The sequence below is a fragment of the Oculina patagonica genome, chromosome 4 (genome assembly GCF_052425735.1).
Source record: "Oculina patagonica isolate OP01 chromosome 4, crgOcupat, whole genome shotgun sequence".
NCBI classification, from domain to species: domain Eukaryota; kingdom Metazoa; phylum Cnidaria; class Anthozoa; order Scleractinia; family Oculinidae; genus Oculina; species Oculina patagonica.
The window spans coordinates 6563536-6589321 of record NC_135761.1 but is presented as its reverse complement, the minus strand read 5'-3'; the positions used below and the strand labels follow the sequence as shown (position 1 = coordinate 6589321).

At 37.9% G+C, this 25786-nt stretch overlaps 3 protein-coding genes across 4 annotated transcripts in view; all 3 read right to left on the bottom strand.

The window, feature by feature from the left end:
* The window catches only part of LOC144649254 (uncharacterized), a 91603-nt gene extending 84407 nt beyond the window's left edge, over positions 1 to 7196 (bottom strand). Inside the window, exon 1 of the mRNA XM_078508721.1 lies at positions 7100 to 7196. The gene's annotated coding sequence lies outside the window, so the exon portion shown is untranslated. The remainder of the gene's footprint in view (positions 1 to 7099) is intronic.
* Positions 1 to 25786, bottom strand: part of LOC144649248 (uncharacterized) — a 78709-nt gene that overhangs the window by 45598 nt on the left and 7325 nt on the right. The gene's annotated exons all lie outside the window — the stretch shown is intronic.
* On the bottom strand, positions 11967 to 22438 carry LOC144649260 (uncharacterized). Of its 2 annotated transcripts, none has more exons than XM_078508732.1 (6): positions 22339 to 22438; positions 20242 to 20300; positions 18323 to 18744; positions 18003 to 18225; positions 15921 to 17523; positions 11967 to 14355 (listed from the first exon to the last, which is right to left on the bottom strand). In XM_078508732.1, the coding sequence occupies exons 4-5, from the start codon at positions 18163 to 18165 to the stop codon at positions 17195 to 17197; spliced, it is 492 nt and encodes a 163-aa protein (XP_078364858.1). In that variant the 5' UTR covers positions 18166 to 18225; positions 18323 to 18744; positions 20242 to 20300; positions 22339 to 22438; the 3' UTR covers positions 11967 to 14355; positions 15921 to 17194. The 2 variants fall into 2 exon arrangements, with proteins under 2 accessions (XP_078364858.1, XP_078364857.1); XM_078508731.1 differs by having other exon boundaries at positions 20242 to 20376; positions 22339 to 22427.

The window sequence follows — 25786 nt, the reverse complement described above, 5'->3', positions numbered from 1 at the left end:
GCAATATATAGAAAGCCCAATCCTCACTATGAATGGCAGATATATTTGAACAAAACACAGCGAAAACCATGTAGCAATAACACCTAAGTTGAGGGTCCTGAAGGGGTAAAATGGGAACTGGGATTTGCCTATTTTGACTGGGATTTGCCTATTTTTTCACTGGGAAAATGGGATTTAGGTAACTGGGACTGGGATTCGGAAACAAAAAAATGGGAATAGGAAGCATGTCAGTACATGACTAAACCTGCATATTTTACGCTCTATAATATTCTTAAAGTCCGGCATAGAATAGTTAAAACGCTGAAAATTAACTCTGAAACAAAACCACTACACTGCACGAGTGTCCATCAAGTGTCGATCAATTTTCATGTAAGTGATTAAGTTACTCAGCGGAACTGCTGACTAAGCATGGGCACAAATGGAATATTTAAAAGAAGTGATAGTACGTTTTGCAGGGTAGTGGTAAGTAAGGGATAAAAACTTAATAGCTTAGTTAAAGCTACTGAAAATTTCTACCATTCTCTACAAGACAAACGAACAAATTAAAAGTAATGTTCTCAACAGCATTGGCGATAATATAACTAGCAGAACATGATTTTGGATACTTCATTCTCTGAACTATTCCTTCTGCGACCCAGGTGCAAGAAGGGACAGTCTAGGATAACTTGCATGTGCATGCTTAAAACAAACCAATGAAAAACCACAGAGACGTATGGCGTTTCTTACATGCAACGCGTGCGCTAAGGTAAAAATAGTTCGCTAAAATGAAAAATTCAACTACGCAACAAATTAGCGCGACATCTGCAAGAAAAATTGTCGTAACCTTTGTCTAGAGCCGTAATGAATAGATATTAAACCCACAAGTACTAAATTTTTGAATTTAACATCTGTGCGTGCGTTTCGAAAGGTACTGGATTATGGTTTGGTTTCTTCAGCTTCCCCTCCTCAGTTTTTTTCTTGGGGGGGGGGGGGAGGGGGGTGGGGCTGACAGATTTCTGAGAATGCGCATGCAGGTCAATATTTCTGTACTCGCTCAACGACGCCTGTGCCTGGGTTCACCGAAGGGAGAGTTCAGGGAGTGGACTACATTTAGGACAATCAAAACAACAAATATATTACGCTTAAGCCCGGTTTTCCATGCACTGGGAATTTTACTACTGGGAATGGGATTTGGACAAAAAATAGGCTGGGAAATGGGATTTGGGCAAAATTTGGGCTGGGAAATGGGATTTTGTACCCCCCCTTCAGGACCCTCTAAGTTAACAAAATAAACTGTGTAAAACATCTCTGGATTTGCTACTGAAAGATCCTTCAATTCAAATTCATCACTGGCAAACCACTGTATCAACTCTACTCCACATGTACTGTACAAGATGTTGGACTTATTGGACTTACTTGCATCACAAATTGTACAGAAAGTGCAAACAACTTTCAGCCCCATTTAAATTTAACAAGAGTAAATCAAGATACTACCGCATATCAACTTTACTTCCTGGAAACTTGTACTTCCTTGCACTGCGTGTTTTACCTCTAAATGATATTAAGTTTTTGGACTTACTGCACAAAATTTACATTACAGATTGTAGTCAGTGCAGACAACTTTAAGCCACATTTAAACAAGAGGCAATCTAGACACATTATTCCAAGACATTTTATTCTTGCCAAAGTTGTGGAAGTTTCCTCGCTGTCTACTAAAGTTACAAAATATGTTGCCTTCCATTGTCAAAAGGTCGTGATAAAAGACATCTTATTTGAGTTGTACGAATTAAATCGTGCCAATTTTGTGATCAAAGCAGCTTACAATTTGCCTTTTATTAAATACAGTAACATTGGTTAGAAACTAACCTTTCCTTGGAATGCACAACTAAAAACACCACTGGAAACAAAGTACTGTATTTTAAAATTTTATTTACCTGACAAACCCATTTTTCCCCCTCTTATAGCAAATGTCTCAGTGTCTCAACTTTCGACTTACAGTGAGGAGCCCAAAAGGGTGACCACTTTTAATGTATTCACAATTTTCCTTGCACGAAAGAATGTGAATTAATTAAAAGTGGTCACACATTTGGGCTCCCTGCTGTAAATCACACATCTTTTGGACTCGCATTTTCACTCAATAGACATTTTTGGCTTTGTCAGTGTAAATTGCCCATTTCAAAATCACATGATGCTCCCCAGAGAACATGTTTTTAACTATCTGAATACCAAGAGAATTTTTCTGAATTTGAAAGGAGTGAATCTCAAGAGTGATGTCACAGTCTGAAATAGGACAACAACAAAAACGAAGCCCGAAAGGTCTCTTCTCAGTTCTTTGTCTGGAATTTTTAACATACTGACTTGCTTTACTGGAACGTCCTCGCCTTAGTATGCATTGCATACCGGTTATTTTGTTTGTACGCGTACTAATCTGTGCCAAGCAATAATTTGCCTTAATTTTGATCTCCCATACCAAGCCCTTAGATTATAAACCGCTAATAAAACAAAACACACTTGATAATAATTCATGTACATTATACATTACTCAATATACATTATACATGTACACCTTGCAGTATTAACGTACTAACGAACTTGATAACAAACACCACGTCGTACTAAGGATTTACTGATCAACATAGAAAATAAGTTCACAATGGTTTGTTCCCAAAACGTTTTTTACTGTACAGAGGGTCTGTGTGACCTGTAACTTGTATACCGTATTAAAAAATTCAGAACTAACTGACGTCTGCCCGCTACCATGATATCATGTTGAAAAATTAGCCCGTTCGAAACCGTAGCAAAATTGTTAGGGACAGATAAGATACTGGCAGTCTTTGAAAATCCTGAATGTCGTCAAAATGAGCGAAAATAAAGTTTTAAAATTTCCTTTATCAATAGTTCTTATCTTTTTATTCAATTCTATAAACCTTTATGCAGTACTGTTCAACAAAGATTTCAATTTCCTCAAAGTTTCGGGACAAAAGGAAACTGATAATATTTCGTGCAGAATGTAATTTGATTAAGCGAATGTTTTCACGTCTATAAATACTTCAAGCAGTTGAATGAAAAACCATATTTTTTTTTTCATCAACGAGAACCACTTTCAAATAGTTAATGCATAAAAAATATCAATCAGATCAGAATACAATAATTATTAATGCAAGGTTTCATTATTATGTCTCGGCAGAGATACTTCTTTTTGCAAGTTCAAATGTATGCAAATTTCGTGTGAAATGTTATTTGATTCCACTCTCTTGTTTCCCATGTTCATGAATGGTGAAAACAAACACTTTCTTAAGAAAGTTGTATTTTCGTGAATAAAACCCATTGGCCTGTTTTGTTTTCCTGATCATGTTTGTCTGTGATTTTTCGAACACAGATGTCACTTCCGGAATTTCTCATCAACAGATGTAGATTTGACCGCATTGCGTTTCACTGCTTCATTTTCAGGTAAACATATTTAAAACTCTTGCAATGGGTTTACATCACAATTCGACTCAGATATTAGACACGGATGTCTTCCAGTATTTTTGCGGCATCTTTCCACTATTTTATTTAACTTCTTGTCAAAGTTTAGGGTAAAGTGAGACGAAAGTAGACGGCCAAGAGTTACATAATAGTCAAGAATAAAATCTTAAAAACACAATTTCGAACTATTCAAAACCAGATTAACGTGCATCACACGACAGGCAAAATGTTTAACAGTAAAGAAAACTGATGATATTACTCCTCTCTTGATAAATTCTGAAGCCATCTAGCCTTTCACTTAGCTCAGAAACGTAGCTCCACGCTGTTTTACACGTAAAGAATACGAAAAGTTTATACTGGAAACACATTCATCTGCTTTTATGACATTTACGGAAACATTTGGATGCACAAGATGTGCTCTTATCGCATTCGTTTAAGACAATTATACGTGGTGTGCACGTATTTTCGATCTATTTACCAAAGCTTGCTAAGCACTCGTGTTCCAATAACGCAGTTAAGCTATCTGCCGCAAGAACACAAGACGAGCACTGATCAGTGTTGAGCAGCTGGAATGACCGCCATGTCCGAACGTTAACGAGATTTCCGGGTTTGGAAAAACTGGACCCGAGCAGAAATTGGCGAATGGAACTGGATTTTCCGAGAATTTCGATTTTCCGGAATTTAAGGACAACCTCCAGAAGTTGACCAAAATTTTCGAAAAGGGTTTTTGGTATTTAATTATTCAAAGTTTTCATTAAATTTTTGAAATCAATTTTTTCATCGATCGATTTTTACCGATCTCGTAAAAAATTCCATTCAAGTTCGCACCAACACTGTACATTGCCAATGTTTTGCTGACGTCTTGGGAAGTGTCTTACTAACCAAATCTAAAATAATATCCAAAACATGTTGTTTAAACATTCTGCAGGCGCTTTGACGGCGAAGTGTGCGGAAATGGAAATCGACACACTTCTTGCTGAATAAAAATAGCTTTAAAGTGGAGTCCGCCTCAAAACATGTACCGCCAGATCACACCGCTATTTGTAGCAACCAGCAAAGCGATTAGTTTGCCACAAAAGCATTGCGTGACATGAATGACGTTCCCTTTTTTATTTACAAAAATAGATTCAACTTGTCAAAGCAACTACAGTTTCACAATGGTGAATATTAGTACTTTGGCCCTTAGAACCTGATTGCAGATTAGCTCAAAAGTCGACCCGGTGTGCCTAAACGATGTTACCCGTAGCGGTTTTGTAGCAGGCCCAGGCTATCCCCCTCGTTTTTGGCCGACAGGAGACTATCGACCACGACAACCAAAGGGTAAAACATGAATAGGCCTTGTGCCCGATTAATAACTACTTCAAACACCGTACTCGCTTAACAACCAGATAATTTCCCATTTATTTGATTTTCAACCCTCGCTTTAGAAAAATCCTTTTCAGAGCGAAATTAAACCAAAGTGATTTTTTTTGCGCGAAGGTTACGTTTATTATACATTTAACAGAGCGATGGTTTAGTACATTCGTATCGTAAGATTCATGTCTCATAGAAAAGAGTTATTTGACATTTTTCTAAGAAATTCAGTTTCATCGTAATTCCATTTTCTTCATAAATAGGCCCATGCAACAAAGCTTGCGAACGTAGACGTATTTCCGGCTGTCCTTTCTCTTTGCCAAAAAATAACTTCGTTATTTTTCGGCAAAGAGAAACGACAGCCGGAAATGTTCATTCATTCTTTTTACAATTTTAAGCCAGTATTCACTGATTCCACAAGGAGTTCAACCCAGCGTATTACCTCAAGATATCGAACATAGCCGATTGTAATAGGAATGTCGGAAGTACTGGGAGCACCGAGCCACGCAGTATTTCAAACTAGCTTTATACGAAATGTGCCATAAAAGCACACAGTGAGTCACTGTACAACGTTAGCAAGCAGTAACCTTTTATATATGCTAAAGATATGAAGAACCAGGTAGTTGTTTAACAACTTTCAGAGCTTCTTATCCAACATAGGTGATTTGTGTTGAAGAGTGTCTCACCAAAAACGCTTCGGTGTGCATTTCTACTTTAGGCGACTCGGTATGATAATACAGTATCCTAAGACACGTGTTTTTCATTGATTGGACAACCAATTTCTTCCTTGACAGGTCGGTTAGGTTTTCGACGAATCAGCTGCAAAGTTCAATCAATAAGTTTTCTAGGAAAGAGTTATACAGCGTGGCGCGACTTCCATAAGATCAAATAATTCTGAGGTATTAAATGCCTTTGTCCGATGAATTTTTAGCGTTATAATACTTTCAAAAAAGTGTTATATTTCCCGGAAGGAAATCATGCACCCTTGTAACGAAAAATTGTAAAAAAAGAAACATTCCGTGGACACCAAATCATTGATACTGTTCCTTAGCCAAAAAAGTGATGATTTAAAGAGTCGTGTTCCTTTGGTGAGGCAATTCCCTCTTTAAAATAGCAAAAATTTGTAAAACACGCGAAATTTTATAAGCAGCGGAAAGACTGGTTAGATTTTCAAGAAAAACCTGACGACAAGTTAATTCTGCAGTCAGTGAATGAATACTTCAAACGCACCCGAAGCAATCTGATAATTTCGCTTTCCTTTCTCATTTTCAACATTGGTTTCAAAAATTTCCGTCCTCTTATATGAGCAGAAGCTAACGTGTATCTTACATGATAAAACCCAGTATTTAGTATACTCGTATCCAAAATTCATGCCTCGTGGAAAAGAATTATTTCAAATGCATGTTTCCCAGAAATTCGATTGTAATTTCCATTTTCTGCAAAACTACACCCAACATCAAAAGAAATTTCAGTGTTCGAGTTTGTATTTATATAAATTTCAATTCTACAACACCAAAAACGTAAAAAAAAAAACAACACGGTGTTCAACTTCATGCAGGAATTGAAATACAGACTGTGCGATAAGACCACGTACTAGTAATAGTTTTCCGAGCCGTGCTGAATTGCTATATAGCTAGCGGAAACACAGTGACTTCTCAAGTTGAATTTTCGGTAGTTTCGCTTATTCGAAATTAAACTTGACTCTTAAACTAGACATACCACAATTATCTTTTAAAGAAAAATCAAATTAACCTGGCTTCACGAGAGTATCAGCACTAAGCGAAATTTGAAAATGTTATATATGCATCATTTACCAAGCGGTTGAAGCCGAAGCATATTCAGGCCATCTCAATATTAAATTCGATATCCAGTAGTCATTTAGCTCTGTCAAAATTACATAATTCTTGCATGTGGTTTAGAAACCTTAAATGTTCAATATCTTTTTTAACAATTTTAAGCCAGTATTCACTGATTCCTTGAGGAGTTGAACCCAGCGTATTACATCAAGTCGTCGAGAATAGCCGATTGTAAAAGGAATGTCGAAATAACCAAACCCCACAACAAAGCTACAGATGTGTCATTTAAGGACAGAGTAAGTCACTGTAAGTGTACAGCCTGCGTGGCCGGCGTTCAAAGGGAAAGGATAAGGGGAGTTCGAGTGCGAAGCGCGAGGCGAGAGGAGAGATCGCGAAGCGCGATCCGGCAGAGAAGGCGCTTCGCGATCTCTCCTCGCGCCTCACGCTTCGAACTCGAACTCCCCTTCTCCTTTCCCTTTGAACGCCAGCCACGCAGGCTATACCTTTTTATCTGATGAAAATGTGAAGACCCAGGCGGTTGTCGAACAATTTTCAGAGCTTCTTATTAGACGCAGGTAATTTGTATTAGTGAGTGTCTGAGCAAAAACGCTTCGGTGTGTATTTTCACTTTAGTCGACTCGGTATGCTAATTGCTTTATACACAGCACGGACAAACAATAATCCTTTCCTGCCAGGTGCTAGGGTTTTCTACCAATCAGTTCTTGCGAACTTTCATAAACGCAATTTAAGCTAAAATGACAGATCAACTGGTAGGATTTCCAAGAAAAACCCAACAAAAGGTGACACTAGCAGAATGACTTCAAACACCGTACCCGCCTAGCAACAGATAATTTCCCATTTATATGATTTCCAATCCTCGCTTTAGAAGAACTCTTTTCATAGCGAACCCAAGGTGATCTTATTTACTAAAAGGTTACGTTTATTATACATTTAACAGAGCGATGGTTTAGTATATTCGTATCAAAATTCATGTCTCGTGGAAAAGAGTTATTTGACATCGGTTTCCTAGAAATTCGATTGTAATTTCATTTTCTGCATAAATAGGCCCATGCAACAAGACGTTTCAGTGTACGAGTCCGTGTTTGAATTACTTTCATTTGTATAACACCAAGGAAGTAAACGAAACACGGTGTACAGCTTTATACAGGAATTTGTATATGATATAAAACCAAGAGGTTGTCAGTTGTTCTTAGTATTACCACCCAGTCTTGCCAGGATAATTATCGACTGCTGTTGAAGATAAACATCAGCTATGCTGATTTTAATTCAAAACTTTCAGCTCCAAAATGGCAGTGGTCAATATTCGAGAGTCCCCTGCCTTTTCACATTCGAGAAATTTTGAGATATTTGGCGATAAAAATCATGCACCCTTGTAACAAAAACTAGTTAAACATTTCGTGGACACCAAATACTGTTCCTTAGTCAAAAATTGACGAGTTACTTTCTGGTTTAAAGAGTCATGTTCCTTTGCTGAGGCAATTCTCTCTTTCATCAAAAAACTACAAAAATCGGAAAGAGTTATTTCACGTTTCTTAGAAATTCGATTGTAACTTTCCTTTTATGCATAAATACGACCCAACAACAAAACAAGATTCAGTGTTCGAGTTTGTACTTATAATAGTTTAGTTTACACATTACCAAGGCAATAAAATGCGAAACACGGTGTACAGGTTTGAAATTGAGACTGTGCCATAAGTTCTCGTTATAGTATTCCGAGAGGAGCCGAAGTGCTAGCAAGCGGAAACGCTTCTTGAGTTTTCTGTAGTTTCGCTTTCATTCGAATTCAAACTTGACTCCTGCTAGACATACTACTAAAATTATCTTTTGAAGAAAAATAAACATAACCTGTCTACACAAGAATATCAGAACTGAGAGCAAATGTAAACTGTTTAATTTGAAACTGCCTGAAGTATTAACCAAGCGGTTGAAGACTGGTTGAAAACGAATAGCATACCGTTTCAGGCTATTCCGGCTCTAGATTGCGGGTCGATCGCCATTCATTAGTTATTTTCCGTGCCAAGTTTTTATGATTTTTACATAGGTAAGAAACTTAAAATACTTAATATCTTTTTTATAATTTTAACCATTATTTACTGATACCTTGAGAAGTTTAACTCAGCCGTATTACATAAAGTCATCGAACATAGCCGATTGCAAAGGGAATGTTCGAAGAACAAAATATGTCATAAAAGCACATGGTGAGTCATTTAACCGTGTTAGGAAGCAAGATGTGAAGACCCAGGCGGTTGTTGAACAACTTTCAGAGTTTCTTATTCAACACAGATAATTTGTCGGTGTTGGTGAGTGTTTCAGAAAAACGCTTCGGTGTGATTTTCACTTAGTCGACTCGGAATGACTAATACAACGCACTTGATCAAATGTATTTCTCCTTCTTTAATTTTAACCCTCGTGTTAGAAATATCATCTCTCCTTCTCAGCTAATTAACCTTCTCTCATTTAAGAGAGGATTACGTGTATTATACATTATAAAACCAAACATTTAGTGCAGGACTCATGAAAATCAGTTATTTTAAATTCGATCGTAATTTCCATTTTCTGCATGAATACACCCAACATGAATTAAAAAAATTTCAGTGTCGAGTTTGTATTTGTAGTACTTTTATTGATAAAATGCCCAGGAAGTAAAACGAAACACGGTGTATACCTTCATCATAGTTACTACTAACTTGGCTTCATGGAATTGAAATAAAGACTGTGCCATAAGATTTTGTTACTATTCTGAGCGGAGAGTGCTAGCGGAAACGCTTCTTGTGTTTTCAGTAGTTTCGCTTTGAAATCGGATTTAAACTTGATCCACTGTTTTTTATACTACACTTAGCAAAACATCTTTTACAGAAAATCAACATATACTGGATATACAAGAATATTATGCAGTACTGAGCGAAAAATATAAACTGTTCAATTTGCAATTGCCTAAGTATCAACCACGGTTGAGGCCGAATAGCATATACAGTCTCTTTCCACCATATATTTGGGCTCGATCTTTATTCATTGGTTACTCGTTTTTCCGTGCCAAGTTGTAAATGTTCTTCCTTGGGTAAAAAACTTGAAATGTTCAATATACTTTTGTAATTTTAAAGCAGTATTTATTGATACCTTGAGAAGTTTAATCCAGCGTTTTACATCAAGTCATCGAACATAGCCGATCAAGTGTAACTGTAGGAGTGTCGGAAGACCGAACCACCCAATACTGAAAGCTTTCGAAATGTGTCGTAAAAGCACATAGCAAGTCACTATACAATGTTAGGAAGTAATTACCTTTTATACCTGATGAAGATGTGAAGACTTAAGTGGTTGTTGAACAACTTTCAGAGCTTCTAAAAGGCCAACGCAGGTAATTTGTATTGGCCAGTGTCTGAACAAAAATGCTTCGGGAGGCGTTTTCGCTTCTGTCGACTCGGTATGCTAATACACCACACGTATCGGTATTTGACTGATTGGACAAAAAATTTCTTCTCTGACAGTTTGTGAGGTTTTCCACGAATCAGCTGCAGAGATCAATAAATTTTCCCTTTGGCGAACAATTAAATTAATTGGGCCATTTATTTAAACGATTTAAAGAATCGGTTCACTGACCTCACTGTCACTTAGTATACTGTCGTTCACTTGTTTACAACCAGACTGACACCTGAAGGCAACCATGAAGGCGGTGATAAGCATTTATCGACAGGGTAAAGAGAAGCCAATTCTTTCGGTTTGTGATACAAAACACTACTTTTATCGACAGTTTAAAAAAAAACACAAGAAAATGAAAAAAGCTAAAGTTACCATATAAACCACAATCGCTTAAATTCTTTTTCCGCTGTCACTTGAAAGAAACCAACCGTTCTTTCTTTCTTTGTTTACTGAACCCATGTCTGATTTAAGCGATCGTATCATCTATCCACGTTTTGTATTTCCCTGATCGCGCCATGTCGCTCTGGGAATCTGAGTCAGAGACCACCTAAATGCCAGAGTATCGTGTGAAAGAAATGACTTCGATTGTAAGTGGGAATCTGACTTATTTCAGTTCACATTCGGCAGTTATATTGTTGAATTTCACTCGTGAGCACAATCGTTTCGTTGTTTTGGTTAAAAGAATTTCTCGAATAGAAACCAGTCTAGATATCGATTCTGCAGAACTTCGCGTCGTCGGAGGGCAACTAATAATAATTATTCAAATTAAAGAAAACAACCACGGTACATTCAACAAACAAGACTGCAAGGCTGATCAGACTACGTGAAATTAGACTTTGCGAGACACCAACACGACTAGAACCGATACAGTAGGATTTCAACCGCGGACAGCTGTTTCGTCCTTATTGCATGGGACTCGTCAGTGCGGTATAACACATGGCAACACATGGTATGGTATAACACGTTATATTTTACCAGTCTCCTGTTATATCAGGGCTCTACTGTACAGCATATGCTCGATGAAGCTGACGTCCAAGACACGTTACTGAAGCTCACAGGCATAACTACTACCTGATGCCCACGGGGTAAGAAGGTTTCGTATCCAATGGAACAGCTGCCACTCATGATCGATCGATCACGGGCCCCTCAAATATTTGTTTGTGGGGAGGCTAGAGCCTACCTGCCCCCTCCTGTTCCGCCGCCTATGCTGTATTTGCAAGTACAGTCAACTCTCTCTTAACGGACACCTCTATAAGACGGTCACCTCCATAAGACGGACACCTGGTGTTGCTCCCGTCCCTGCCGTTTTTCAGTCATTTTACTGTAACTAAACTCCCTATAAGACGGACACTTCTGTAAGACGGGCAGTTGGAGCTGGTCCCGAACGTGTCCGTTTTAGAGAGAGTTGACTGTAAGCTATTATTGAAGACGAACAGAGGGTGGCAGTACCGATCGCGTTCAAGCGTATGCATTCATAATTGTTTTTCTGCGTTTGATTTCTAAATAAACTTCAATTTGATTTCTAAACCAGACTTAATTCGTATATTAATTTTTAATTAATATATCAGGGAAATATGTACAGTCAACTCTCTCTAAAACGGACACGTTCGGGACCAGCTCCAACTGCCCGTCTTACAGAAGTGTCCGTCTTATAGGGAGTTTAGTTACAGTAAAATGACTGAAAAACGGCAGGGACGGGAGCAACACCAGGTGTCCGTCTTATGGAGGTGACCGTCTTATAGAGGTGTCCGTTAAGAGAGAGTTGACTGTATCCCAAATATCTTTTCGTTTGCGCGTGATAGTCGACCAATCTCGTTCCCAGAGCCCGCATCTTCTAGACCGGTGGTCGGGAAACGATGGTCTAGGGGGACGCGGGCTCTGGGAACGAGATCGCTAATAGATAAAAGCGCAGAAAGATAAGACATTTAAAAATTTATGCTCAACTGAACATCTTTTATTTAAGATAAGCATTTCTCTAACAATTTAAAAGCAGTTTAACTGGCCTTTATTTATTGCCAGGAGAAGGTTACAAATTTCTTATATACCCGCTTCACATACAAATACAATAAAAACTGTTCCCTTATGTATCTACATTCTAAAGATTTTTACTCCTTACACTCTGTCAGGCTATCAGTATACTTAGCCTTTTCGTACAACACATACTCTATAACTACTCCTTAACAATTTAACCTGCAAAACCAAGAATTCTCCAACCCTTCTGGTGCTGAGGTGGAAATATTAATTCTCATTACTGATAGACATAAGTTTTCTTGTAAAGTTGGTTATGAGAATTAACTGGTGCATTAAGAGTATGCTTTTCCTTCTTTCGATATTCTCATCACTGGTTTGTTTGACAATGTGTTCATTTTTACGAGGAGAAATAAGACATTGATCACACTGGGCACAAAAAGGGTTGAAAAGATACATTCTTGCATGTGTTATGATATGAAGCATGCAAGGAGAAGTATAGCTCTCCGCTCTAAAGCATATCTCTTAGTATAAATATCTATATTATCACTTAACCGGTTCGACTAAAAAATCTACTTTCTTTGCAGCAGGAAACCTCTTTATGCAAGCAAGGAGTTCAAAAAAGGTAAATCTCCTTATAAAGTCCAGCGACTAGACTAAAACCGTTTGATACCAGTTGGTAAAGCAAGTGCCGTTCTTGGCAAACGTCATTGAAGTACCGTCCCGAAGAAAGAGGAATTCCCGAAGTGTCGATAACTGCGGGACCTAGAACAAGTTTCACCTTCCGTGATATGTAATAGAAAGACTAGAAAGAGGCGGAAGCCACTAAGGAAGGGGCGGGGGGGGGGGGGGGGGAACGGGGTGTACAAGGTACACGCAATGGGAAGTTTAGGGCCCCTGTCTATTCCCCTCCCCCATGACATGTAGTCCATCACCGTACGTTAACAACTGAAGACTGGAGAGCGACTCTCCAATGACTGCCTAAATTATAAACTGAAAACAAGACAATAACTGATTTCGTTCCTGAGGCCATGTCCCAAATAGATGTCCCAAATGTCCCAAAATCGCGTGCACTTTTGTGCTTTTTCCGACAACCTTTCTCGAATTAGCTGTATACGCTGGAACCGGGATCGAGCGGTCTGGTCCTGGCCTGGCCCTAGTTGTGTTGTGTTCTTGGGCAAGACAAGCTCCGGCCTGATGGACCCTGATGGGCCACTGGGCTCGAACGCAGACTTAACAGTTTCAAAAAAGATATTTTTTGTTGCCAGTTCCTATCTAATTTCAGTGGAACTACGATCCCGGATTTACGTTAATAATCATTGCAACTCTTTCTTCGAATTGAAAAAGATTTTTTTCTAAATTTTATAGCATATATAATGACAAATATGCTCTCAATATCTTCTCGTTTGCGCTTGCGTCGTACAAGATGCTAACCCATCCTAATCCATCTAAAGCGCAGAAAAGTTGCACATTTGAAAAATTACGCTCAACTGAACATTTTTATTTAAGATAAGCATTTCTATAAGCAGTTAAAATGGAGTACATATATTACCAGAAGGTTAAAAACTTCTGATATAATACATAACATTATATACAAATGCAATGTAAAGTCTTATCCTATCTCCTACAAATAGCAAAATAACTGATATTGACAATGAAATAAAACTCTGACTTAACGCTAGATAGATTAAACTAAGGAATCCTTGAATGGACTACTTTGGCATTATCGCAACGTTTAAAACGAAAATTTTGATGTCCGTAAAGTTCTAAAATTTAAGGTCAACCGGGAGTTCACCTTTCCTTTGCAGCAGAAAAACTTTGCAAGCTTTCTGCTTAAATATCAAGAGTTAAACAAAGTGAAGCTCCACACACATAATTCACTTAATTAAGTCCGACAACAGGACTTACCGGCACAACCGGTTATATTTTCAAAGCAAAACAATGAGACCCAGCAAGGCAAATAAGTGCCTGTTCAAATCTTAAAAAACCTCCAGAGAGTTCGATCCGTATTGAACAATCAGAAATCTGAACAAGAGCACTCCGAACGTCGTCAAGCCACAGCGCGTTTCCATGGTGATAAATAATACTACTTAATATATTAGAAGACCATTTTAGAAAGACAGCGGCTGGCCAAGTAAGTCCCAGAGATGGGTTTCCTAAAAGAAACTCAAAGGCACCTGTTTTGCCTACCAGACTAGTTAATCAAAACTGATAAACAAACAATTTGTACTGGAAGTTTCCTCTCCAACACTGTGCCTAGATCACAAGCATGCAACATGTAGTCAAGATTCGCTGATGATATCGAACTGACTATGTAAGGAAGGCGAGTCTTGTGAACCAATTACCGTAAAAGCTCTATGACCCCTGTACTGTCGTAAATTGTAATAACGTCGTGAATTGTAATACCTGTCGTAAATTGTAATAACAGTTGTCGTAAATTGTAATAATGCACCTATCGCAAATTGTAATAACACATTGTCGTGTTTTGTAATAAGCAGTATTATCACACTCTATTCTTAACTTCGGATCTAGAGCAGTTTCTAATGGCAGCCTGGCAGGCCATTTTTGATCGTTTGGTAATGCTTTATGGTGAATTTGTTGCATGGAACGAGAAAAACTACATTGAAAACATAATATTTCGCGCTCGTAACTAGTGCAAGTCCAAGAAGGACCCCCCTAAACTCTGGCGACGTACATCGAAGGGAATTAGTGAGAGGCTCCGGCAATTATTATTATTTTTTTTAAAAAAAAAAATGTGCATTATTTTGATAAAAGAAAGAAAATACAAAACAAAATTCAAGTTCACAGCTTGTTTTTTTTTCTAAATAAAAGGGTAGAAATGGTACCTCATTAGTACTTAATTGCATTGCCCAGCCCCTCACTCTCAGGAGTGTTGGCACGGATTGGGAAAGGTTAACTTCGCTGTTTCTTAGTTTTTACCTTTTCAACATTTATTTTTCAGTTATCTGGCTTCAACCTTTCTCCGCCGATGATATTATTGAAAGGGTTATTCACCGGACAATTCTTTCAGCCAAAATAAAATAAAAAAGCCATCCAAACAAAATTATTTAATTGAACATCACTGTGAAAATAGGAGGAGTTCGGAATTACAATGGGTGGTCTGATACCACAACATCATTGCCGTGGAGCCTGGAAACAAAATCAATATGATGGCAATAAATATTGAGGAAGACAAGGTCGATGTGGTTGTAAAAATCAAACGAAAACACGGAGAAAAGAACGAAGAACCGCCATTACTACTATTGCGTGTTAAGAAATGCCGTTAATCTGTTGTGTTTGACTACGTCATTATCTTCCTCATAGTTCGTTTTACTTTTTTAACGTGAAAATTTAAGTCGGTCAGACGACACCGAAGGGAGATAAAGGGTGGAGTGGCTCAACACTTAAAAGACAAGCTAAATATCATGACAATATGTTTAGATTGTTTTTCCCTCACAAAAATGAAGACCAATGACTTGTTAAAAACCGACTAGAGGAATAACAAATGTAACTTCACGTTTCCTTACAACGTGCTTTGCTGCAAATTTGTCGCAGTTCTGGTGAGTAGTTAGCTAATAATGTTGAATAACTATGACGATACAAAGCAGGAATAAATTTACACCACGAAATCTTTAACTGTTTTTCCCCAGTTATAGAAAACGAAAACCAGATTTCTGTATGATTGCTAATTCTCATATTAAAGGATTATTACAAAACACGACAATGTGTTATTACAATTTACGACAGCTCGGAGTATTACAAAATACGGCAATGTGTTATTACAATTTGCGATAGGTGCGTTATTACAAATCACGACAATTGTTATTACAATTTACGACAGCTATTACAATTCACGACAACTGTTATTACAATTTACGACAGGTATTACAATTCACGACGTTTATTACAATTCACGACAGTACAGACCCCCCCCCCTCCCCTCCCGAAGGGGAGGGGCTTATTTCTTTTAAGGACCTTTTGGAGATGGGGGTTTTTTCAAATCGTATTTGAGTTAGGGTGCATATAAAAGAAATATAGTGGACTTGTTAATGCTCTGGTACTGTTTGCGGTAGACGAATACCATTAAAAGCACAGGGTTTTCTTGTTTCCTTGTTTCGCTGTTTATAAATGGTCATGATTTACCACCTAGGGAATGGGGGAAGGGGGGGGGGGCTTAATTCCAGACGGGGGTTTAATAGAGCTTTTACTGTATGTAAAGCCTTATGCAGTTTCTGATAACGCTCAGGTTAAAAGAAACGTGATTTGTTTTGCGAAACTCGTTAAAAAGCCGCTCTATTTTACTGGAAATAAAGCAGTATAATAAAGTATATCTACCATAAGCAACTATTCAAAACGCAACGCTATCGTTGTGTTTAACTGAATTCGACTTAATCACGGTCGTAGCTCGATATGGCGTTTTAGGATCTTTGAGACCAACGTCGCGCATGAGTCTTTTATTTTGGATATTTTTACACACTGCATAAGTGGCGCCAAGTTGGCGTTCAATATAGATGAACGCCCAGGGCGATTTATTGCGACTATCCCCAGTAAAAATTACTTTCTCTGGCTTGTCTCTTGTTGAATATGTAAAGGTAATGTTTAACTCCAAACAGAAACACGTAATGATTTGATCATTATGTAGAGGATGGCTAAGTAATGTACTGATGTGTCAGTTTCTAACCGCAACGCATAACCTGCACTGAACTACTTTTTGGCCAAGTTTTGCCGAATAAATCTACACATTTTAATCAAATCTCGAGCTGCAGTCGCTAACATGAAGATAGCGCGACGTTTGCTTCATTAATATTAATCAGATTATTAATCAATTTTTCATTGGAATTATAACTCCGCTTAGTTTTATAGTGAAAAAAAAACCAGACCAAAACAAAGCAAAACTGTTTCCCTAACTTATACTTGTCATACTTTGGCTTTCATTAATTAGATCTGTGTAATGACGATGAATTAATAGTAATAATTTGTTGCAAAAGTTCCTCTTGGCAAACCATTTTTTCAACACCAAGTAGAGGCCTGTAACAGAGACTGCAGCCCCAAGTGAAAGGGCTATAAAAAAAATGGTCAAAGCGGAAAGAATAAGTAAGAGTGCAGTTTAGCTGTCCAACTGTCCATGTTACAAAAATTAAGTAACAAGCTACAACAAGAGCGGCTTAATAATGAGAAATTAAAACCGAAATTTATGCACGCTTCTCCCCACAGCATTCAGTCCCAACTGGGCTTTTCAATTGATTAATCTTTATGGCCAGTTTATCATTTAAATCTATATTTTTTCCCTCGTACTCCAATTTAATGCACTCCAGTTGACTCTTCAATTCATTGCATTCAGTTTCCAGTACTTTTCTGCGTTTAAATGAACTGGTTAAAGCGTAAATTGAACTACCAAACATTGATAGACCCAACCCACCTGCGGCCCCGCCTCCAATTAAAGAGGCAGCCGCCGCTCCTCCCAGTGCTGAAACTGCACCGCTTGCGACGCTAGCGATTGCTGCAACTCCACCGGTGAAGACTAGGGAAGCAAATCAAAAATACAGTATTGAATAATAAGATGATTTGAATAAAATTGCATGCATGCATGGCACTGGCCATGGGGGAAAAATGTAAAACCTAAAGGTTGGCGAGACTTTAACTGGTGTAAATGGCTACTACAAAACAAATTTCCTTTTCGATTTTAGTTATAGCTATTTTCGAACAGTTATTGATAGGCCGAACAACAAACATCGACCTCCTTTTACACTGTAAATATGCTAGTTGATATTAATTAGGTTCAACTGTTTAAATTTAAAAATGACAAAGGGAAACCACACATTCCAATAAACTTATTTTATAAAACTGCACCTGAAGCCAAATTCGTTGTTTTGTGTGATGTTTGAGAATTAATACCAAACATGAAACACAGCTGTTGTGAACTTAAGAACTTTTGCAACAGGGAACTTACATGCGGGACATTTTCACTAAGAAAAATAAAGTTTTCAATTTGTTACTTACCAGTGGCAGCTACTGCTACAATCCCAACTCCAAGTTTAAGTTTTCTGTTATACTTCTTTTGGTGAGCTTTGACTTCCTCGTCAAACTTGGTGAGTATAGCATCGGCTTTTTCACAGTAGCTGTTCCATTTCTTCAACTCCGCCTCCATATCAATCTTTTTCATATCTATTTCTGATTTTTCGTTTCGTGACAAATCAGCTGACTTCTTACTGGCTTTGTCAATCTGAGGTATCGCAACAAAACAATTGATCGATTAATTATAAAGCGACAGACCAAGGCTGTTACGATGAACAATTTAAAATTCAAAACTAAGATCTAACCTTATCAGTTAAGTCTTTGTATAAACTTTCAACCTCTTTTTTTGCCTGGTTGACCAGAGATATGTAAAACTTGATCTGCTTGGTTATTGGGACTAATTCGTCGGGGAGTTTGGACTTCTTTTGATGTTCTTCGATTTCCCGGGCCGTGCTTGATAAGGCTGCGCTTTATGCTTTCAAAGGAACATACTCAGTTCCAAACATCAGATATAAACACATCTCCTTGATAAGATTAATTTTCTCATCTACTTCATTCGGTTGACCAGGGTTTTCTTTTTTCTGGTTATGTAGCTTTTGAAATAATTCCTCCACTTGGGATAGGATTTTCAGTTGCTCTTCCACTTCTTCCCCGGTTTTATTCCCAATCGCCTTCAGTGTTTGTAAAGACTGTTGGTACAACGTTTCGTCCATGATGTTTGGATTATCTGCCAACAGATTTTTAGTTATTAGTGTTCAATACCTTAATAATACGTGGCATTTAAATATCTCAGTCAGTGGTTCAGCCAAAAAGGAACAAGAAAAACTTATAGGAAATATAATTTAAAAAAATGGGAATGGGAATTTACAGTGGGATCTTCCACTAAGTGGCTCTTCTTGATCCCACTGATTCCAGATCGAATTGGAATTTGGAAGTGTTGTTTTTTCTGGAGGGAGGAAAACCGGAGGACCCGGCCGGAGAAAAAACCTCGGAGCAAGGACGGGAACCAACAGGCCACATTGGTGAGAGGCGAGCGCTCTCACCACTGCGCCATCCCTGCTCCCCAAAGAAGTTGTACGAAAAGAACGGCTACTTGTATATGAGAGTTTTGATTAGACTTGATAACTCCGACTACATACTTCTAAATATACTACTACTATTATAAAAGAACGTTCAATTTTGAGGCTGAGCGTTCTTATTTAAGGGCCCTGAAGTGGGTGGGTGGTATAAATCCCATTTCCCAACCTATTGTTTTCCCAAATTATTCCAAATCCCAGTCCCAGTTCTATTGTTTATTGTTTGTGATTCTTAGTACCAGTGACCCAAATTGTATTTTCCCAAGAGGCTGAGACTGAAAACCTTCCTAAGTTACATGTGATTGAATTTCAATTAAAAGAGAAACAAAGGGGGCGAATTAAAGACGTTCGGATAATAAACACAAAATAATGAATTTCATGCAGCTAATTATTTTCCTTCGAATAGCTAGACAGGATCGGCCGACTTGCGATTTTTGTGTCTGATGTTTTTTTCTCGAAATGATCGAAATTAGCTGAGACAGTGTCCTAACAACTCAACTGAAAAGCGCGTAAAGCCAATCGTGTCAAATCAAATCACTTGTAATGTAAGTTGTTAGTTGGAAGAATTCTATGGTTTATCTCTAGATTATATAATAAAATGATGATTTCCGTGCTCTGCAGTCTTATACCACATGCATTTATACATAGTTGGTTCAATTAATATTTTTGATAATAAATAAACTTATGAAAGTGTCGTAACACATTTAATCAAGGGTGCCTTATTCTACTTATAGAAGGTACCAACCTTAGTGACAATGAGCTTGAAATTGACTAAGTACTACTCAGTAACTGAGAGACTTCCCCGAAGACCGAGTTTTCTTAGTATTTTACAGACATTTTCAATGAACATTTAAAATTCTGCTTTGGTACAAATTTTACGTTTTGTTATTATTTATTGTTTTGTTGCAAGATAAACTTAATACTTGCTGAAAATGGTGAAAATTTAATAAACGCCCAGCCCGAATAAGCGCCCACCTCGAATAAGCGCCCACTCTACTCACTCTCAAGGTCCAAAAATTTAATAGGCGCTTAATTGAATAAATACGGTATATCAGTTGACGTTTGCATCTGCAAAGACCCCTTAGCTTTCAATTCCTAGAAAATAACAAATTAAATGCTGATATTCTAAAAAGTGAACTATCACAAACCTTTTACTTTTACTCCACCTCGATTATTTGCATGGTCTACAACATGCTTCATTTCTCGGCTACAGGATGGAATTGGAGCGCGTTAGTTGTGGAAATTAGCCAAGTCAAAATGACCGTCAGTGCGGTATAGTTGTGCTGAAACGTTAGGAACAATAACAAAAACTTTTAATATAAACCTTGAAACTGTCGATGATGCATTTACTGATCACTTATGCCTTTGAAATCATTAATACTTTTAGAAATTGAGACCTGAAAACAGCACTTGATACGTCAACAATACTAAGAATGTCCTTCAAAGAAAACTCATCATATCCTGATCCTGAATTATACGCAGTGCATAGGAATAAGACATATCTACAGCAATAAAATCGTTTCTTTAAAGCTTGTTGATGTGTTACATGCAGTAAACTAGGTCAAGCGGAGTCTCAACTTGTTTTTCGATGATTAAGCATCATCGTCATCACAGAACTGAAAGAACTGAAAATTCAGCAACAATGGCCAAGGAGAATTGATCCCGACGATTCCGACCTAGGACTCTTTTTATAATGTAAGACTGCTGGGGAAATAGTCGTGCAAGAGGTAACCAGCTCTTTATACCACTGACGCAAATCTTCGAGTGTTCAAAATGAAAATAATTCTAGTTCATTGTGCCCTGTATGCTGACAGTTCCGAATTGGAGCCTTTTAACGAACACTTCGAAGTGTTTACGTCGTGTTATATTGTTGCTAGGGGTTAGGGCTTATTTGACCCTTTATTTCTACGAAAATGGCAATTCAACACTCAAGCCATTCCTGCTCTGAATTCTGAGAAAACACTTAATCAAATCCTACTCTTCTTCCTGAAGAAAGCTTGCCAGCAAACCAGGCCTTGTTAATCATAGGCATCTACTTTTTTCCCAGGCTTTTAAGCGACATGCTTTATTTTTCTTTGGATTTCTTCAAGATACATTCTTTTGATTTGTTTCGATAGGAAAACGCCAACCATAGACTTTAAGGTGAAGTGTAAATAGCAATTCCGAACCTCTGCTACAGCCATGTTACAAAAGGCAAGGAAAGTCTGATGAGTTGATAATATAGACATAAAGAAATACCGAACAATATTCCTGTAGTGTTATCTTTGAATCCCTCAACATATGCTTTACCTTCAGTTAAAGTGAATTACCAAAACTAGGTAAGAATAGCTTCCTTCTTATGCTATTGTTCAAAAGAGGGACTGAGAAGATCTTTAGTGATCATCACTAAGTGGTAAGTTTCCGAGTCAGGCGAGTAAATCGCTTGTTTTTGTGGTAAGCAATGTAGTATTTATTCATTTACAATAAACAAGAACTTTTAGCTCACGTCAAACGCACAAGATTAATGCTAACTGACTTGAGAATAGCAACCATACTTCATGGGAAAATATATATCAGTTGACTTTTGCATCATCAGTGACCCCTTAGCTTTCAATTCCAAGAAAACAACAAATTAAATGCTGATATTTCATAATGCGAAGAAAAGCTGCGGCAAAAATTTTTATTTACTTCACTTCGGTTTATATTTGGTCTACTACATGCTTCACTTCTCGGCCACAGGCCCTGGAATTGGAGCGCGTCAGTTGTGGAAACTAGCCAGCTCAAAATAATCGTCAGAGCAGTTAGTTGTGGCTATACGTTAGGCACAATAACAAATAGATTTTTAAACCTTGACACTGATTGCGTGGCGCATTTTACTGCTCACTGAGGCCTTTGAAATCATTATCAATTTTAGAATTTGGGTCCTGAAAACAAAAGTAAGTCAACAATACTAAGAATGCCCTTTCCAAGAAAACTCGTCATATCCCGATCCTGAATTATACGCAATGCAAAGGAATAAGACATATTTACAGCGATTAAATCGTTTCGTTAAAAATTCCTTGATGTGTTACTAAAGTACGTCAAGCGGAATCTCGACTTATTGCTCAATCTAGTTTTTCAATGATTTAGATCATCGTCAACACAAAACGATTGCGTGCGTGTTGTGTTAGAACAGAGCGACTGCATGACTGCATGTTTGTGGCAACATCGCGCAAACCTTTGACCATATTTCAAACAAACTGCACGGTGATTTTACACCGACCCACCTTAAATGAGATTCCCCTGAATGGTTCAGCAAAACAAGTAACAATGGCAGCTAATGGCAATTATTCAGCTGTGAGTTGAAGGATGTCTGTGATGCGTTAGGGTGTTGTTCTTTAAGATTGTCTCATACCTTTCAGCCCCCCAACTCAGTTTCTGTTCTCAAGTTTCCTTAAACCAGTTTAACAGGTCTGCAACCAATCAAACTGTACAAATCTCCGGAACATGACAGGCCCCCTCCCCCCATATTTCAGACGTAAAAATTATTTTGATTATAAGCCCCTCCGGGAACAAAACCACTCAGATAGCTAAGTAACTAACTAAGTAAGTAAAAACCTTTGATTATACACGATTATAAAATAGCTAGGCCTTTTGAACAAATAAATCCCAGGGTCTAATATCCGAATTTTACATTTGAAGTCAAACTGAAAATTCAGCAACAAGGGCCACGAAGAATTGATGAGCCGTGGTATCCAAAAAACAAAAATTATGGCCTCTTATAGTGCTATTTATGTCACGACATGATGCCCAGGTACCAAGATTGCGTAAAATCTAACCAATGAGGTTGTAGGGTGGTTCCGATTAGTTTATACGCAAGATTTCTTGTTACTTGCGTCCTTATTTCCCTTGACCTCAGATCATCGTATGGAAGAGACAAGTTTTTTCCCACCACCTCCCCTTTCGCCAACCAACGGGTTATAACCTTTTTTAGTCAATATTGGTGGCGTTGTTTTTCGCCTGACGTTTGTTAATCAAGTTTATCTGTTTACATTTATTGCTGTGTTGTTACTTAAACGTGATTCAATATTATACCTGCCACAACCGTGACCAGATTCATCCAACACAGTTGTCTGGATTTATACTTGCGCCGCTCTTCGGTTATTCGCGACCTAACATGTAATTTACCACAGAGCTCACGTTCAACACTTGGCTAGTCTTTTTGGCAGATCGATGTCGTGACATAAACATGTCACGTTCAGTTTATCCCAGCCTAGGACTCTTTTTATATTGTAGGAATGCTGGGTAATTAGCCGTTTAAGAGGTAAGCAGCTGGGCGCGATTGCATAAAGCATCAATCAAGTGGAATTTTCTGCTGACTGCTCCCAGTGCGTTCCGCTGGATGTTTTCGCAGGGTCTTTGCTCGATTCATCCATAATGGCACAGAAGAAAATCCTTTGGAAGACAGGAAATGGTTGCAGGAAATCCCACTTAATCTCAAGTTGCTTTATGCAACCGGGCCCTGGACTCTACGCCACTGACGCAAACCTTCTGACTCTCTTCTTTATTGGGCTTCAGCTGCGACTGACGAACTAACTTCAACCTCGAACGTTCATCAACTTTATAGCTAAATTGTAGACATGTTTGGATACGAATCTTGGTGACCTTGGATAAGTCGAGACAATTCTGAGACTTCCTTAAGGTCGCGAGGGACACCTTAGGCTCATCATTATGCATTTATTTAAAGCGTATGCACGAAGTGCAACGACTGACAAAGTGACATCGACAACTTTACGAGATATTCATGACTGGATAAAAATATGCGGGTGCGTGCGCGTGATTATTTTGAAAAAATAAATTCCTGTTTCTTTGATATTTTAACCAATTTAAAACAACAATGGTGATATACGTTTATATAGATTGTAGGAAGTCTATGAGCTAATTTTTATTCAATTTGTTCTTGTTTCTGCAACTCCTCAGCGCCACCTGATCACGCGACTGGGAACGATGAACTGAATGTATTTGCAGATAAAAAAAATAAGTTAAATGTTTTTTCAAAAGTGCTTAATTTCAGTCGCAACTGATGAAAGGGTTATTCCCGAAACGTTTCGCAAAACGAGACAGCAATTTAGCACTTTTCAAAAAAAAATTTTTTTATAGTAAATGTATTTGCAGGCCAACAGAAGTTGTACTGACCGCGTTCAAGCGTATGCATTCTAAATGTTTTCCAGCGTTTGATTTCTTCGTAAACTTCTGATTTTTCAACTTATTTCGAATTGAAAAAGATAAAGAAAGTTTATTCTTTAATTTGATTATAGCATAAATGAAAAGATGTATCCTCGATATCTTTTCGTTCGCTCGTGCGACGTGCATGCAAGATGTTATTAAATCCAAGGCGAAAGCGCAAGAAGATAAGACATTTGAAAAATTATGCTCATCTGAACCTTTTTTATTTAATATAAGCACCTTTCTAACAATCTAAAAGCAGTAAAAACTGGTCTTAAAAATATTACCTAAAAAAGGTTACAATTTTTTATATAACCGCTTAACATTATACAATACAATAAAAATGTTTCCTTATGTATCTACATTTTAAAGTGTTTTATTCCTTACACTCGGCTATCAGTATATTTAGCCTTTCAGTACATTAAATACTCTATAACTATTCCTTAACAATTTAACGTGCACAACCAAGAATTCTCCAACCCTTTTGGTGCTGAGATGGAAATATCAATTCTCTTTCCTTATAGACATATGCTTCTTGTAACGTTGGCTATGAGAATTTGCGGGTTTCGTTATTCTCAACACTGACGTCTGTTTGACAATGTGTTGATACACGGCGAGGAGAAATAAGATATTGATTGCACTATGCACTAAAAGGGTTGAAACGTTAATTAAGATACATTCTTGCACGTGTTAATATGAAACTAGCATGGAGAAGTATAGCTCTCCGGTCAAAAGCTTGTCTCTTGGTATATTATTACTTTACTGGTATGAATAAAACAACTAATTCAATCCTATTTCCTGCAAATAGTCTCTAAATAACCGATATCGACAATAAAACAAAAGTCTAACTTTAATAACGTTAGAGAGATTAAACAATTTTTCCATCCTTGAATGGACTACTTTTCCAAAATTATTGCAACGTTTAAAAGGGAACTTTGATGTTATTTAAGTAAATGTATGCTTTTTTGCAGCAGACAACCTCTGCATGCAAGCCAGGAGTTAAACAAAGGTAAATCTCCTTATAAAGTCTAGCGACTAGACTAAAACCGTTTGATACAAGTCGGGAAAGCAAGTGCGCTCTTGGCAAACGTCATTGAAGTACCGTCCAGAAGAAATTCCCGTTGGTAGCCCGAGATCAATCCTGGATACGAGGTTTCCCAAAAACAAAAGTACTCGCTTTCCCGACTAGTCTAGTCTCTACTGGACGTGTTTTTTACACGTCCAGTAGACCAAATTTCTGCTAAAAGTGTTTTTCATTTCTTTTTTCCACGATATCTAGATTCACAAACGACACTAAGTCATGCTAGAAATTATTGTGTGGGGAGGAGGAAAGGGGGCAAGAAGCTAATTAAGTCCACAGGAGGAGGTAGGAAATGATGGAGAAAGAGGGATTCCCCAGGTGGCGATAATTGAGAGACCTAGAAGAAGATTCACCTTCCGTCATATGCAATAGAAACACAAGAAAGAAGCGGAAGCAATTTAGGAAGGGGCGGGAGCCGGGTGTACAAG